The sequence below is a fragment of the Notothenia coriiceps genome, unplaced genomic scaffold, assembly GCF_000735185.1.
Source record: "Notothenia coriiceps isolate Sejong01 unplaced genomic scaffold, NC01 NC01_scaffold00000339, whole genome shotgun sequence".
NCBI classification, from domain to species: Eukaryota; Metazoa; Chordata; class Actinopteri; order Perciformes; family Nototheniidae; genus Notothenia; species Notothenia coriiceps.
Genome location: NW_011333040.1, coordinates 1,363,137 through 1,381,248, shown reverse-complemented (window position 1 = coordinate 1,381,248; position 18,112 = coordinate 1,363,137). Strand labels below are relative to the sequence as shown.

General features: G+C 39.4%; 1 protein-coding gene across 1 annotated transcript in view; it reads left to right on the top strand.

Moving 5' to 3' along the window:
* The window catches only part of LOC104949916 (contactin-associated protein-like 3B), a 61,283-nt gene that overhangs the window by 28,666 nt on the left and 14,505 nt on the right, over nucleotides 1-18,112 (top strand). Inside the window, exons 3-5 of the mRNA XM_010776358.1 lie at nucleotides 6,544-6,737; nucleotides 10,056-10,203; nucleotides 11,162-11,365. Of these exons, the coding sequence (XP_010774660.1) occupies nucleotides 6,544-6,737; nucleotides 10,056-10,203; nucleotides 11,162-11,365 (546 nt within the window). The remainder of the gene's footprint in view (nucleotides 1-6,543; nucleotides 6,738-10,055; nucleotides 10,204-11,161; nucleotides 11,366-18,112) is intronic.

The window sequence follows — 18,112 nt, the reverse complement described above, 5'->3', positions numbered from 1 at the left end:
CAAGAAATTGGACATACAGCGGATTGTGGACGAGTTCGTGGAGCGCAAGGCTCGCCGGGTGCCCTTCAAGTAGTGGTGAGTACACTTCAAATTTAATTTGTACAGTAGCCTACTTGTACGTGAATGTATGGGCCGCCGTGCCAATTTTACACTGCTGTGCTCTCATGGTGGCGGCTGGCTGTCCATGGTGAATGGTGTGTCAGAAATGTAGTCATTTTATTAGGCTATGTTTTCGTTGTCCTTGTGGTTTGTTGGACTTTATGTCATGTTATATCATTATTATCTCCGATATATATTTCGTTTCTATACCCTTTGCAGAAACGGAATCTTAAATATTACACCTTTTCTTTAGTTACTTTTCTTTCAAACATTGTTTTAAATTGTAATCTTACTGACTGAGCGACTTTTTATGCACGAGCGTCAGATTACCACCCCGGACTCCCGATATTTTTGTCAAGCTTTATTGGGTTTAAAGGGCCCGGTCATATGGCCCCGCCCCCCGGCCCGGGTCTGATATGTGCCGCCAGTGGTTGCACCATTAAAATGGATGTCTCAAAACTTCATAGTAACGTAAGAGAAATGTGTATCAATCCAATCAAAAGTGATCAGCTATGTAAACGAGGATTCATTGTAGTATTGAAGATACTACAAGATTAGCCAATGTTATCCTACCCCTTTTTAACATCCTAAACAAGTCATTCATTAGCAAGCTAGTACTAGCATGTCAGTTAGCTTACAAACAGTTAAATCAGGCAGCAGACGTAACTGGTTGATGTGGCACAATCTGTTATGTTGTACAAGGCCAATGCATACAATTCCCTTTTGTACTTCAACCAGGTTAATTTTGAACTTACTAACAGCTGGCACAATAGGCTCCAGGGTTGAATGGCATTATCTATTCATTATATATCTTTCACAAAATGTCTCATTAGGTTTTTTCCAAGTTGTTAGTAAAACTACTATTAACTGTAAAAAAATATATATTTTGTGTGGTGCAATCTAATGATACATCAACAATGTTTAATGCTCCAGTTATCAAACATTTAGCATACGTTACACTGTAAGCTAAATATAAACCTGTGAAAAAGGCCCAAGGTAATGCTAACCCCTAAACCACTGTAGTCACAGCACAATGTAGAAAAACAGAGCAATAGTGTTGCAGAAGTACTTGAAAGCATTCAGCTCAGAAATTGAAGTACCCTCATTGAAGAATGACCCCTGAAAACGTAATTCAGAATATGTCTGTTTCTTTTTTTGTAAGAAAAATCTGCAGATAGGTTAACATCCTGAACCCTTAACTGATTATTTTCCAGGATGGTTACATGCTCACTTCATGTTTAAGCCTGTTATACTGTTAAAGGACATTTAAGTAGTACTACCATAAATATCTACACATGTGATACATTCATATAAAGGGTTGAATGATGCCTTTCACATATTATAAGCTTAAGTGTTGGTTCACACATATTTAGTGACATTTAGGCTCTACATTTAAAATAATCCCCCTGGCATAAGAAGGTTTTGCTAGATTTGATTTACAGTGAGAGTTAGGCACGGAGATGGAGCTATTTTCTAGAGTAAATCAAGGTTACCTGTGAAATACTGGCCTCAAAAGAGCACAAACCGGCTGCTGTGGGATCTGAACTTGCTCTCTCTGAATTTTTGTTGATTCTCCCACTCGTAATAAAAAAGTCATAATCCACCCCTGACACCACACGTCTCTGGCCTGTATCCTAACACAGCGCCAGAAGGAAGCATCCAAAATAACATTCTCTTTGAAGCTTTAATACTAGCCCAAATAAATCCACATATGATCTGCAGCAATGACGCATATTTATTTATTTGGACCGATGCACTATTGGAAAACTTCAGTAAATGAGAACATGGACACCAAAATCTGCCATGTACCCTCAGAAGTTATGCGCAGGACTGACCTTTAAGTAGAAAAAATAGTTGCTAATTGGCATCTGCATGAATATATTTTAATAATGAAACATTTGCACTCTTATATAATACTTTTAACTAGGTTAATTAAAATGTGTTTCTGATTAGCAACCATGTTCAAACTCAAAGGGAATTTAGCCGCACAGTCTCCTATCGACAAGCACATACATAGCCTTGGGAAACCAGGTCACACTCGTTAGAGAAACCTTTTTTCCCTTTAAGACTATTTTATTTAGAAAATAAAAGGCTTGTCTTTATGTTGAGACATGTGAGAACATTTATTTTATTTTTTAAATTAGAAAAACAGTTCTACAGAGTTTCAAGGGAATTATGACTGTGTCTTTATAGATGTGGTTATAAAGGCTGACTCACGAATACATTGCATGCACACTGTACACTGCTATAGAGAAAATCGGCTCAAAAACGAATTGTTTTAATGCAACAAGGGAAGCAACTTATCCCAATTTAATCCATGTATCCCTTATTTCAACATTATTGACATCAAATCTAACATTTTGATGATTTTCTTATTCCAGGAAATCAGTGGCCCTTCTGAGAAAAATATTGCGAATGAGTAGTTATGGTTTATAGGGGCCTGGGATGCTTATTATCACCAGACATAGTGTTTTAATGGATCTACAGTGATTTGTTTGAACCCCTTATGGGTTTGACAGTGAACAGTTTGCACGGTTAGCAGGTTCAAAGACTCTTTGGAAAGTTATTACGTGTGGAAAGAAGAATTATTCACACAGAAAGGTTCCTTCAGATTGATGACCTTCCAACATACTTATTCAACCTCAGACCCTGGCTGCTAATGGGGGTGTTTGGTTTTCAGGTGTGTTGACCTCAAAGGTCACAGTCTCCTGACTGGTTAATTCATTGTGATACTGGGCCAATTTGACTTTCCCGCCGAGCAATGCTTTTTACCTGTTTTACCCTTAATTACCTTTCTGAATGTGGGAAAAAGCTTTAGTGTCAATAAGTAGGGACAGCATGTGGATTTCCTGGATGGGAATTGACAGGCATGCATGAAAGACATTATTGTTTAGGTGATCAAACGTGTTGTGTGACGAACATGACGGATTTAGTGAAACATTTTCTCTTTACAGAAGTCATTCTGCTTTCCATTTTGAGCTCTTTTACTTTCTTAGATAGATATCTACATCTCTCTCTTTATGTCTCTTAAACTCCCTCTCTTCTTGTTTCCTCCATTGTGATCGTGTACTGTGGATGTCAGATTATCTGTCTCCTCTCTTTCCATCACTCTTGTCTGTGTTCTTCACTTCTTCCCTCTCCACTCGAGCCTTAATGAGTAAAGGTCATGTATCTGCTCTCTCTTGCTTTGCTGTCAGTGTTCATGTCTGTTACTTTGATACTTATTAGCTCTGGCCTTTAGCTGCTTCCCTAATGAGCAAAAAGAACAACACTTACGCACTCGTGAAAACCTCAGACTCAACTGATTCAACTACAGCCAATTTAAACCACATCTATTTTATAGCTCCACACCTGAGTTTATGAAGAAATGAAGGAGATCACGTTGAAGTGGGAATGTTTCTTTGTGTTGGTGACAATGCTTTGTATTTATTGATCACACCACAAGATTTTGCTGCAATACAACAAAATAAATGATTTAAGTTGAAATGTCACAATTACATGAACAATGACAGTGACATAGTCACATCATGATGCAGTTGGGGAAAATCAGTTTTCTTCACTAAAGACAACATTAAGATAAGTTCTAGAAACTGCTTTACTCAATTCATCCCTAAATTGTATTTGTTCTCAAACATTTGATTCCAACTGGACGTGGAATATGTAGACTTAAAATGCATACATTATAGATGTGTAATTACATAATTAATATAAACACTACGGTACAAAAAGACTAAAACTCCTTAGCTCTGATTGAGACTGTAATACTGATTACACACCAGAGTATTTATTTTATATAGATGATACTTTACACTATAAACGGCTAATCAACAAAGTTGGGGTATATTTTGTGTTCTTGCCCACTGGAGTTTTTTACAGAGACACAAACCTGGACTGAGCCATTGTTAAATCAACACATTTCAATATGAACCACATTACAGACTGTCTCCTTGCTCCGTGTCAATAGCACATTATGTTTAACTAATGAGGTTCATGCTCTGTTGTGTTATGACCATTTGCTATTCCACAATTAAGTAGCTTTTTAATAGATGTAATGAGATATCCAGGCATTGTGTCTGAAGTGTTGTGGTATTGATTTGTGTTGGCCTCGAGTCAGCATGACATCATCTTGGCACAATCTCCAATGCTCTTTAGGCTGGCTGGTTTATTAAGTGTGTGTGTGTGTGTGTGTGTGTGTGTGTGTGTGTGTGTGTGTGTGTGTGTGTGTGTGTGTGTGTGTGTGTGTGTGTGTGTGTGTGTGTGTGTGTGTGTGTGTGTGTGTGTGTGTGTGTGTGTGTGTGTGTGTGTGTGTGTGTGTGTGTGTGTGTGTGTGCTCTGTAGGGGACTCCATCTGCTGTGCCATGGATATGCTTTGTGCTGCCTCAGCGCTTTTTGTTTTTAAACACACTCACATATTCACACATTTTTCAGCATCCAAAATGTCTTTATCAAGTAGCAGCCTTTTCAATCACCTCCAATGATTTTCCCATAATCAGGTTCTGCCAAAGTCCTCCCTTCTCTCTCATGCACACGCACACGTACACGCACACGCACACACATGCATCCAAAGTTGTACAAAAATGCAGCTGAATGAATGTTGCCAAAGTCTCTGCAAAGGCATCTAATCAGTAAATGGCAATTTGACGTGTTGACTTGTGAGGGGGACACAAGCAGTGGTATCCTGGGAAAGAGTTTGGTGTTGGTTTGACCAAACCATCCTCCCCTAACTCGCCTTCATGCATACTTTGTTGTTCTTTATTTATGTCAGATGACACCTCATTTTCTACAGTCATGATTACCAAGGCTAGAACAAGAGGGTGCCTAACACCTTTGAACCTCCCTGTGGTGATCCAGCTACCAATGGGGGATAATTGCCTCCTAAACTTATTAAGAGGTAGAGTAGGGCCATAGCGCCTTAAATCTATCATGACAACTAATAAGAGCCATTTTAAAGGCCGAAAACCTTTAAAGCGAGTAAAGGGTTAGCTACTGTTTTTAAGGTACATTTATCACTCTCTGCCTTTCTTCCTCTGCTGTCTCTCTTTCTCTTGCAAGGATACAGACTGCACATCTGTCTTTTCTTCTGAGTTTCTAGTTTCAGTATTCAGAACAAGGCCATTTTGTTACTTGCTAGTCTTGTTTTAGTTTCTAAGCCATCTGTTTTTAATACCGTGCAATTATATTGCAACCATTAAAATGAGTGAAATAATATAAAAACGTCCAGGAATATATCAGGGTTTAATTTGAATGTCTTAATCTATAATGAATAATAATAATGCAATGAATATAACTCTTTCTAGCACAAACACAACTAACCATTTTAAAGTGAAAATTACTATTTTTTAAATTAGTTTTATAACTATGTTATGTTTAAAAATGAACCGACACACAGTACACATTCAACACATGTTAAATACAGTTATTACAGTGGTTTTCAAATCGAATTATTGTCACAATTATTATATTTTTTACATTATTTATCCATAAAAGTTTGCAATTGGTGACAGACATGCTCCATGGTTTTACAGATCTGAAGTGACTGACGTGTTTTGTACTACAATATAAACACACTGTAATTAATATCATTCACCCCTGGATGCCCTCTCCAGCTGCTGCAACAGCTGTCTCCAGGACAGAAAGGGAGCATGTTGCCATGAAAAACAAAGGGGGGATGTCAGTGCTGCAAGTGATTGTTGACAAGACAGAACCGCTTCAGCTCAGTACTAGGTCATATCAATGCTGATGTGATTTCTCACTATATTCCACTCAGCACAATAGCTCTGTCAACATGGTAGACCGATACAAACCAGAGGAAGTACATTCAATTCCAAAACACATCTTAACACTTCAGTTGTGCGGAGTCATCAGTTTTCTTTAAATACCGTGCTATGGCTGCACAGTCTAATCCAGTTTTCTCAAAGTGTTTGTGGCTCAAATGTATCCCCCTTAATGTCTTTGATTATAAGGATTTAATATTTACCATCATGAAGCCAGGGGACGTGTTAAATATATTGCAGGGTTTGAAATGTTCTGAGTGGATAAGTGGTCTTAAATGAAAGCCAGAAATGGGATAAACTATAGTCTAATTCAACATAAAAGCACGGATTCCTCTTAATGTGCATGTACTTGCAACTCGAGAAAAAGTGCATTATCAAGTATGTCAACCCTAATCTTTGACATTCCTGTCATCTGCAAACCCCTAACTATTAATCTATGGACATTATGCAAACACAAAAACAAGCAGTAAGTATTTACTATATATCCAAACTGTGGATGTATTATTGGCTTATTAATTATTAACTCATAGCAATGATTGTTTTCTTCCATAAATGCACAGATGTAAACAATAGATTAAAATATAATGAATAACATTTCACTCCCACAATGTGTCTCCATCCCTCCCTCCCTCCCCCTCTCATCATTAACACACTCTTGTCTCTTGTGCAGGAGCTGGAGGCTGGTCCCCTCTCGTCTCGGACAGATACCAGTGGTTGGAGGTGGATCTGGGGAAGCGGACCCGGATCACTGCTGTTGCTACGCAGGGACGCTACGGCAGCTCTGATTGGCTAACGTCTTACCTGTTGATGTTCAGCGACACAGGACACAACTGGAGACAACATCGACAGGAAGACAGCCTAGAGGTAACTCTACATTTTAAAAGAATGTTAACGCTGCTCAGATTACATTTTGTATTGGGGGGAAATGTTGCTAATGTTTGGGTTTTCCCACGATTGCTGCCACATTAGAACAAACAATGGCAGTGCAATGAACACAATACAGGTAGACATTACATTTCCACTCAAACTTCAACAACATAATTCCCAGCAAACGGGGGTTCCTATACTGTGCAAGGCTATTGCAAAACAGAAAGTAAAGTAAGTAGATAAACAAAAGCATATATATTGCTTGGACTCTCACCTTATTCTCACATCCCAGAGCTAGTTTGTGACACTAATGAAAATGTGATTGACACACAGAGTTTAGAGCCAGTGACAGGTTTCTCAAAATGTGTTAAATAAAGCACAGAATGCTGTTCACCTGAAAGAATATGGTTAGTCAAAGCGTATACCGAAAGGAAATGCTTGTGAAAATAGTGATATTGCTCCAGACAGCAGAAAATGAAGGTGTCACATGCTCCAAACAACCTGCTTGTCAGATAGTTAAACACTATCTGAAAAACCCATCTCAATACACTATTCTGACATCAGAGATGGGAGCAGGGGAGGTAAGAGGTGCTTGAACATCTCTCTCAAACACTCATCTGTTTAATTGTAACAAAAAAATAGCTGATACTTTTCCAGTCAACAAACAGAAATTCACCAGAAACATTATTCCAAAAATACGGGCTACATTCAACCTATTTCGAACGATTATTGTGTCAACCTCTCATTGACAACTGGAAAAAGTTCTTACTAGAAAAAAAAACGTAGAAATTCTAGTATGATTTAGGAAATTGTCCTTTGTAGTTGCTTGCATTTAAATACAATTTCAGAATTCATACCACATTGTGTCTTTTAACAGCTATCAAGGCAGCTTTGGAGGTGGCACCTTCATATCATAGGCATAATTTACATGATCTGTGGGGACGGGTACTGCCTGCAGCGGCAAGCCTGCTCACCAGGAGTCTTTCACACTCTATTAATAATGTATGGAGCAATAAAAGGAACCTGGGCAGGGCTCTGTCGACAGCATGGGGCTGCTGTCAAACAGTTGAACCTCTGCTGACGGGAGGCTGGTGCTGTTGTTAGAAGACTGCGTGTCATATAAAAAGTCATGACTTTGATTCCTGCAGGGGCGAAGGTGTCCATCATTCTCCTCGCAAGACGCTGATGGCACTTGCCAGTCTTGATAAGGCTGTCAGAAATGTAAATGTGAACGAGGAAGCTGACATGCATGTTTCTGTGCACATGATGCTCAAGTTCGTGTATCAAGTCCTCGCTGCAGCCTGGGGGGGATGGCTGCTGTTGCTGTCTTTTTTTCTTCTATGTTTGCAAATGTTTCCCAGTATTTATTTTCCGCTCTCAAAATCTTTATTTTCCAGCATTTTATAGCATATTTTAATCTACTTATTCCCATCCCACGTGTCAATAGCGAGAGAGGTTACCAGACTGCAGAATGACTGATCACCACCAAGCAAACTACTGCCATGCCGGCCTCCGTTGATTGAACAGCATTAGATGTGATTCAGAGGCAGTCAAGCATCCCCTCTCTCTTTTATGGAAGACAGTGCAAGTTTCTTACAGGGGAGGATACAAACTATCTGAAGCCAGGGAGTCATCACAAAAAAAAAAGAGAAAGCAGGGTATGAATTCTTGCAGCTTAGAAACCTGTTGGTTTGACACTCGGCATGAAAGGTGATAAACCCAGATCAGCTCTCCCGAGTATTTTTTAAGCTCCGTATTTAAATTAGGCCAGCTTAGTGTGTCGGTTCAGGAGGAGATTTGACTGAACAAATGGTTGTATCAGTTTCTCACTGAATTCTCAACTTTGATGCTCTGTCTTTTCCCCCTTTACTCTCCGGTGTAACTTTTAAAGAGTAATTGCTGCCACTGTTTACTAATCCACTACAAGGAAATGTCATGATTTAACATCCTCGAAGTTTAAACTACTGGCCTGATTTTTATAAAACTTAGTGGTAGTGTGAAACATGGGCAAAGAATGCACAATTAAGCTAAAGTACACTAAGTCATTACATTTTGGAGCGGATTAGAATCACGGGCTAGTGTCGTATATAGAACCGTTAACTATGCCAGACAAGGCATTTGGTCTTGGCGGAGGTCTGTGCTCTATGAATGCCCTTGTAGTTCATTATTAATTTGAAAGCATTCAGTGAATATGACATTTGTATCTGTGCCTTTGTCAAAATCTTTCAGTGATGTGAAGTCACTAATTACATTTAATCAAGTAGTGTACTTTAGCTTAATTGTGTATTCTTACTTTAATTAAATGTCATTATGTTCTCGTACTTAGAGACCATTTGTTATGCTTTTATTTGTATTTAAGCATTGCTACAGTGTGCTATTGCTGCTTTCTCTCAAAGAACAGTTGTACTTTATCTACTCTTCTTCTCTGATTATCTCTCCGGCCCTCCCTCCTTCTCCTCTTTGTCTCACCCTCTACCTTTCCCTCTCTCCTTGAGTGAGGTCTTGTCAGAGGCTTCTCATGTTTCAAAACTTGGTCAGGCAAGTAAATGAGATGCCGCTCTCCCCAGCCTCCTCAGCAGGAAATAGAGCCGTTTGTTGAGCTTACTGTAACGCTTCGCTACCCGGCCGGCTCAGCCCTTCAAAGCTCTGAAGACGGCACCGAGATCACAATTATACAGCACGAGGGAAGCCAATTTCACTCACATAGCCACTCTCAGCAGACACACTCTCAAGAAGGGAGGACTGAAGCATGCACACTTTCCTTACAGGTGGCATGTGTCGCTCTCTGTGTGCTGTTTGACTGTCAAGTAGAGAATCCCCCTGAATTCCCACAGGAAGCTTGTTGGGAAAGTAAAGGATATTAGTCTTTTAGGAGAGGCTTTGTATAGAGACAGAATACGTCTCAGAGTTATTGATGACTGGACAGAGAGAGGGAGAGATATTATCAGTGGATCAATCTCTGAGAGTTTAAAGTTTGAAAAAGACTGTCTCAGCATCAGGAGGGAGACGTTTTCTGTGCTAATGAATACTATCCCTTTAAAAATATTGTTTCATCACATACATGTTTCTATAATCATTTGATACTTTAAAAACAAGAAGGTTAGAAGATAGTTGCTCTTAGAATGGCTGCACAACGTTTATAGATAATACATTTTCTTAGTTAACAGTAAACATTTGATCATGAGCATTAATGTACAAACGATCCTCTATTCCTGTCTAATAACTTCAGGAACTGCATTCAGATCTTTGCTGCAGCAGCATCAGAGACAGTTGGACGAAATAAAAAAAACAAGCTAACTTGTTTGTTTTTTTCAGGCTTTTCCAGGTAACAGTAATGCAGACACTGTGGTCCAGTACAAACTCAATCAACCGGTGATAGCTCGCTTCCTCCGCCTGATTCCTCTGGACTGGAACCCCACTGGGAGGATTGGACTCAGACTGGAGATATACGGTTGTCGTTATAGTAAGTGTGCTCCATGTATTGACTTTTTTTATGTCCGATTTGGATTGTGTTTGTCCTTGAAGAATAAATATATAAACGTGTAATGTTGTACTAGATTTTCAAATTTCATTATCTGGCCTATGAACAAAAGAACTATTATTGCAATAAGTTTAAATACACACTAGAAACATTCATTAGGACCAACACTGTGAAGAATCTAGATAGAACATAAACTGGGTGCAAGTGGTCCACAATGTGCAGGATTCTTGAGTCACACTTGATAACAATGCTGCAATTTCACATTTTATTCCCCCATTATAACATCTGTTTTTAATTAGAGCTAAGAGCTTTGAGGAAAACACTAAGGTAACACGTTTATTTTTATATTACAGATTCCTTCCAATTCTGCTCTCTCAACATTAAAACATAATTACTCTTGCTGGTCTTCTTTGCTGCTCTGTCTTCAGTAGCAGACGCGAGACCATATGGTTTTCCCTCAAAGGGATTTGTACATAAATGGGCCAACGGTTTTCACGGTCATTAAAGATATCTGTTCAGGACATCCGTACCTTCAAACGATACAAATCCAATCATGAACCAGGAAATAAAGGCTGTTGTTTGTGAGTTCACAGTGACCCTGTTGTCTTGTTTTGTCAGTCCCAATCTCAAAGACATTCAGTTTTTAATTTATAAAAATCATAGAAAAACAGGAATATCCTATTTCCGAGCCCAATAACAACATTTTCTGCCATTTATAATATGAAGTCTTTGCTCACCGCTGTCTGGCACTCTGTGTTGAAACTCGTCTCTGCCTCAAACTTACCGTTGCACAGCATGTTATATGAATTACTCAAATGTGGTGTGTCTGTCATAATGGTGAAAATTATTTTTCTGGAGACACTTACTGTGATAGGAACACAGAAGTGGTTTTCAGTACTTTGCTAGTAGTTTCTGTCTATTTCTGTGTGTCATTCTGTAGCCTCTGACGTGGCCTACTTTGACGGCAGCAGCAGCCTGCTCTACAGACGCAGCGTGAGGCCGAGCTGGACGGGGATGGAGGTCGTTTCTCTGAAGTTCAAAACCCTGACGAATTCTGGGACGCTGCTTCATGCAGAGGGACAGAGAGATTCCAGCCTCACTCTGGTGCTGGAGAAGGGACGGCTGCTGCTCTACCATCAACAAGGTACTGACATCTTTCTTCCAATACTTATATAAGAACATTGTCTTACAGCAGAACAGAGACAAGCTAAGAGGCAAGAAAACAGATAAAGACATATTTGAATTAAATGAATGAAAAATAAAACGAGGAATCATAAAAATGGCTAGAGATAGCATTAAAAGCTGTTAGAGCACATCATCACATTACGGTATATGTAAACATACAGTAACTACATTGTGCATTGTATTACCTGTTGAGTGTCTGTATATCGCTATAGCTCCGACAAGCATTATAATATCATCACTCAAAATCTACTTCTGCAATCTTCTTTAAAATACTTTATTTCTGAATAAAAAGCTACAACAAAATGTAGATTGCAATATTTTTAATTATTATATATAATATTTTAAATTAAAAGAGTATTTGGATAGATACATAATTACTACTTTGTTCATCAAGTCATGCCGGTTTAAATGTTTAACATCCATTTTGATCATTGACTATTTTTCACCTGATTAAGAGTGAATGCAGTTCAAATTAGAAAAAAACAGCCATATTCAACCTTCCAAAGACGTGGATTGAAAGCTGTAAGGTTGCTGAAACTTTGGATATTTGAATTGAATAGTTTTGTAACGGCTTTTCCAGCAAACTCTGCAGCTACACCTATTCATCCACTGTTCATTGCTCTGAGTAAATGTCAGCTAAACGCCTAAACCGTACAGTGTAATTATGCACTTTATTCTCTCAGGCTCCTGAGCATCCGCCAACCCGCCTCTATATGAGGAATGTAATATCTTGCACAGTTCTGTCCCCATAATAAAATGGAGGGAGCTTTAAGTCTGTCTCCGTCCATCTGCTGGATTGCTTGATTGTTTGTCAAATGTGATTTCTAAGATAGCGCTGATCCAATTTATGCCTCTTTCTGCTTATGCTGATGAGCTCAGTAGAGTGTTTACTTGTTTATCCATATGTCGCAAGCAATATCTCAGACAAAACTAATCAGATATTGAATAAACTTGGGGAATTGGTGCAGTTTGCTGTAGCAGGCGTGCAGTTACAGGTCAATGAGTGTGGAGGAGGGCAGCATCCTCTGTTGGGGAAACTCTCACTCTTAGTTTCTCCCTGAATCTTTCCTTACTCTTCCTCCATCGACTCTTTCTCGCTTCAATTCTCTCTCAGCTTGACATCCACTCTCATGCTCCCTCTCTTCTAATCTGATGATGGATGTAAGCAACATGTGTTAAGGATGGACTCTGTGGTGCACAGTGTGCCGGCACAGTATAACACGATCCATGGCCTCTCACTGCACGTAACGCAGTACTTTGAAGCTATGGGAGGTAATGAGTGTGTGAGTGTGTGAGGGTTTCTGTTGGTGTAAATGAGGTGAAATCTTAGGTGTTGTCAGACTGCCAGACCATCATATCAACACCATACGGCATCAAATATGCCATCTGGCTGCTGGAGTACTCTGCTGCTCTGCTTACCAAACAGGGCTTTCTTTTCTGCATTTACGATGGAAGGTCTATTGAAAAGATCACATCCTGGTAATATGTTACAAGAGGGTTTTTACTCTTAATATTCAGAACTTTCAAGAGTTAAAGGATCCTTTTTTTTTATTTTGACTCGTGCAGTATTTGTAGAATAGATGTAAGGATGAACCAGGAGAGTGTGGCCATAAATAAGGTACTGAACCGAGTTTAGAATTGTGTGTGTTTGGTTTCAGGATTGTTTACGAGCATTTAGCGATAACTTTAGTGGTGTACTGTATGCACCCTGTTGATTCCCATTCTGTTCTTCTGATTTTTGGAGTTGAGCCTCTATCTTGCATGTCTAATCTGGTCACACTTAAAGGTGGGTAATTTTGGAGAAACCAGCTCGAGTGCGCTAGAATTTGAAAATACACAACCGGAAAAAATCTGCCACTTCCTTACAGAGCCCCTCCTCCAACACACACGAACACGCACATGACCAATGACGGCACGAGATAAGTTTGTGCAAAGATGGAAGGCTGACAGGCAGGTAGGCCATCAAGTTACTTTAGCCGGGCCGGCTAAAATGATTGGTCGTGCTTTTTACAGTACTACGGCTTCCACAGATGACATTATTTTATGGATTTCTTGTCAAAGCACTTAAGATATTCATTGCTATCGGGATGTTAAGAGCATTCCATGGAATATAACAAAAAGTGTATCTCGAGCCGGTTTCTCAAATTGCATTACAGAAAATAAAGAACTTTATCACAATATTCTAATTTTCTGAGACAGTCCTGTATATATTTCATTCCTCTTTTTTTTAGATAACTGACACTTTAAGCAGGATAGACAAGTCAATACAAAATATAATGCTTTTATGATATTTGCTTGTTAGGTCTAGACAGTAAATCCTTGGTGCTTAGGCTCTATGGTGAGATGTGTCATTAAGAGGAGTTCGCCCTGAGCAGCAGCAAAATGAATCCACCAGGGAGTCCAATCACTTGTGGTGGAGGTGGCTGATGACTCTGCAGAGACCGGGCAGTGATGGGGTGGTGGAGGGATGTGCGTAACAGCATCAGGAAAGGCAAAGAGAGAATCATATTTCAAAAGAACCAGCAGCAACATGATATGCTACACATGTGTGTTGCTGTGACGTTGGATGGACCTGAGCTGATTAGAAAAGCTGATAGCACGATTGAGAGACACTGAAAGGAGGGACATTTTGAGTTGGCATGCATGAGAATATTTAATGGCCGGATATATGAAAAATGAACACAAGCATAAGCATACAAAAGAGTAGTGTAGCTAAGTCTTTATTGTGTGACATGGACCAAGGATGTTACAGTGACCGGAGCCTTAGTTAGTATAATTTAAGCATGAAATGTAGTTGGACGACTTGGCTAACATTACATTTATAGAATACATTTCAAGATTGGATTTCTTATGAACATCTTGCTACTATAGTTGCATGATACTTTAGTGATGATGTTTGAAGTTGACCTCCTTCATTAAATGCATACAACAGTCATATATGAAGTAGATTATGGCGAAAATGTTTTCTGAATTCAGCCGTAGTTTATCTATTTTTCTGCTTCCTCACATCCTCCACACTTGTCTTAACCTCCCTCTCTCGCTCTCACTCTCACTCTACATCCCTACAATAAAACCAAAATATTGTCAAACTCCCTTTAGTTGGGAAGGGCTTTAATTCCCTGGTGGGTCTGTCTATCTGTCAGAGAAAGAGAGGCGTTATCTGCAAAAGCCATCAGTCAGACTGAGTGACACCTGTCACATTTCCCTGTCGACCTGCGCCGAGAGTCAACAAACTGCTCAAAGAACTGCTGCTAGCCGGGATTGAAAACAAACACTGCTGCTTTTTGTAATGGAGCAGAGATTAGATTGAGCTATGATAATCCAGTGATACAGCCAATACTGAAAAAAACAACCTTCAATCACAGCCCTGTCACTGCACGCTTCTCTCTCTGGCTCTTGTTATTAATTCCCTGCCTAGCTGCCCCCGTTGCCTCTCTGCCTTTTCTATTTTCCTCTCTCTCCGTTGTTATTTATCACTGCCTTTCTCATATGTCGACCCAATTCGGCTCCTGCTAGATTTTTTTTGCAGGCGATTATTTGCCTTTTTCAATTGCATGCTCTTCGTCTTTCTCTCTCCATCCCTCTCTTTTACATCCCTCCCCCCCTGCCTCACACTCTCCCAGGAGTTTGCAGTCTACAGACAGTGTAATTTAGATCAATAGCTTGGAGCATCCACCATGAGTCCCAGCATACTCCTCCACAGTCAGTTGTTGGCTCAAGAGAAGAGAAGAGGGGCTCCAACTAGGGGGGCAGAGATAAAACCTGAAGATTTAGATGCATTATATCCATAGCTCCACAGTGTGAGTGCTTCTCCCTGGGGCTCTTCATTCTTTATCTCTCCAATTTGGCAACCTGATCCTGTCGGCCCAGCACCTCGCTTTAACAGTGATGCATGTCGCATCATGAAATGAACAAGCTGGCTGAGACACAGAGGAGCTAAAGACAAGACAGCAAATGATGGCTAGCATTGTGTATCAGGGGACAGAAACAAAAGGAATTGACCATTGCAGATGTTTAGCAAGTGTAACTTCCATTAGCATAAACTAATGCTGTATCAAAACAGAAAGAAAGACACAAATGCAGTACAGCAAACAGAAGAATACAACAGAGCAGCAGTTAGTTCTCTGTCTGTCAGTGGCTGTCCAAGCAGTTGGAATACATTGGCTGGCTCATTAAGATTTATGTCCGCTATACAAAACCATCTTATTCTCTCTCTGCTTTACATTCATCAAAACTTCAGTGTGCACTAATGCAGCCAACTGCCTCATAATTCAGTTCAATTCTGAACTGTCACCGGGAAGCTGTAACACACAGCAGTAAATACACCGAGGGCTGCTGGGTCCTGCTCCACTGCGCTCTGTAGGAGGCGGTGTTAAGTATAGCTGGCTAAATTAGGATGGCATCAGAAAGTCGTGCAGGGCATGTTAAGCTGAATTATGTCTTTTCACTACTGTATATAGGGCATGCTGTGGCATTACATGATCAATCTTGTAATATGTGTTAGTTAAAAGGTAACAAGGCCCATACATACAACACAGACCAAATGACAAAAACTATGATGACATACAGTGAATGAAAAATATGGATCCAGAAGCACGTCAAAAATCATCCAGGAGCTGCAAAAAAATTATAATGTGGGCAGTGGCACAACAATGTGTTTTCTTATGTACTAATGTTTTGTTTTGGCCTCAGCTGACGTTTACTAGACTTGTTAATGAGGATTGATATTATTGAACATTTTCCTATGATCGGTGATCAGTGTAAAAAAAACACCTGTTTCAGATTACAGCTAATAAAACATGGAATGTTTCTCTCATCACACAAAGCAAAAACATATACAATCTGATGTGTCTATGTGCTGTGGAGTTCTGGTGAAAAAAGATGAATCTCCCTGGACAAAGTGTGCCAGTTGGCAGGAAACAATGAATCGTGGCGATTACTGTTTCATTTGCTTACTCCATTCCAATTTTTCTAGTGATATACTGTGAGCCTCCAGGAGTTTCTTTTTGTAACCAGCCTTATAAGAGTTTCAGTCGGCAGCCTCTGTATTTTCACAGGAGCATGAAATTGCAAAGATAGCCATGGGACTCTTACTGTAACACTCCTATGCTGAATAATATGTTGCTTACTGCTGATTGTTTCTCTTTGCAGCAGCAATACACTTTGTAGCTCAAAAATATAAAGATGATAAACCACATGTATAGCTGAGCGGGAGATGAGCTTATTTTTGCCATTTTTATGGAGGAAGAGAAGGGATAAAATGTGACAAAGGTCATGTGCATTGAAAAATAGACTTGCTAAACGCCAGCAAGCTTATTTAGCCTGTTGAAACTTGGCATTTTATTTTTAGAATTCCCAAAATATGAAGCAATCAAGATGAAATTGGAATGAAAACACTCTCCATGAAAAATAACTCTTCCTTTAGAACATCTTGAATAACTCTGGGTGCAATACAATTTGCATTATCAATTTATCTGCTGATTATCTTTTGGTCATCAATTCATCATTTTTTACATTTGCTTACAGCAACTCTTCCCCCTATTCAGCCCCATATAAAACATAATGTTTTTTTTTAAAGCTGTACCTGCTTTTTGTTTATATTTTTCTTCCTGTTTTTATACATTGTGTATCAAGTTTTGAATTGAATAAGTTGTTTGAGTCCTGTTCTTTTTTTCACTATTACCTTTTAGTGTTTCTAAAAATGTCAAATGTGACTTGATAGTACAAACACAAATACTATCCAATAAAGCCCCAATTAAATTAATTGATTTTATTTGGAGACGGTTACTTGGCTTAGTTGTGACATTGCTCCCATTAATATCCCTGCCCTTCCAGCTTGTTTTATGGTAATACACTTAGTTACCACCTGTAACTACATTTCGTTTAGAGAAATAACATTATTTTTACAGTCGAGCTGTATTTCAAACAGTAGCATCACGTGACGCTGCTGCTAAAACAATTATGACAGTCCGTCTCCTGATAAGGCCTGTCATGGCCGCCCTTCATAAACAGATTTACAGCTCGAGCAACGATCCGTAATGGAGCAGCAGACAGAATATGATAAGGTGATATCGCCTCAGGGAGCTGTCTCGAATGGTAGACTGCCGGAAAGTGAAAAGTGGTGTTCAGCGCAGACACCTCAGCTAAAGACAGGAACATTCAATATTAGTGTTCTCAGGATGGACAAACCCAGCAGTTGTTGCAGTTCAACCCAGCGGTGCTTCTTCTCTTCTTTGTTTGGTGCTTTAAGAGTGCAGGTCAGGAGAAGAGGAGTGAGGGGAATTAAAACTGACGGAGAGGAAGTTTCATTACATTTTCGTTAAATGTTTTTACGACAGTTTTTCCCCTAAGATTTTTGTATTGATCCACACCTCTATTTCCACTTAATAAAGCTGTAACCAATTATGCCACCTCATCGAATTGCATTCAAAGTTAATAATTAGACATTTTAGGAAATGCTGTTATCAGCTCTCATATCTGTGCAATTTGCTTACAGTAGCTTAGCTTAACAACTGGAAGCAGGGGGACACAAAAGTCAAGGCTTGATCTAAAGTTTTTAAGCGATTGTCTATTAGAAGCACATGGGTGTGCCTCTAGCCTTCATTTTGTCCTTGATATAGAAATACAAAGCAGTATACATACAATTGAAATAACGTATAACTTAGATTTGAAAAGCTAAGAAGTAACACAAAAGACAGATATTACA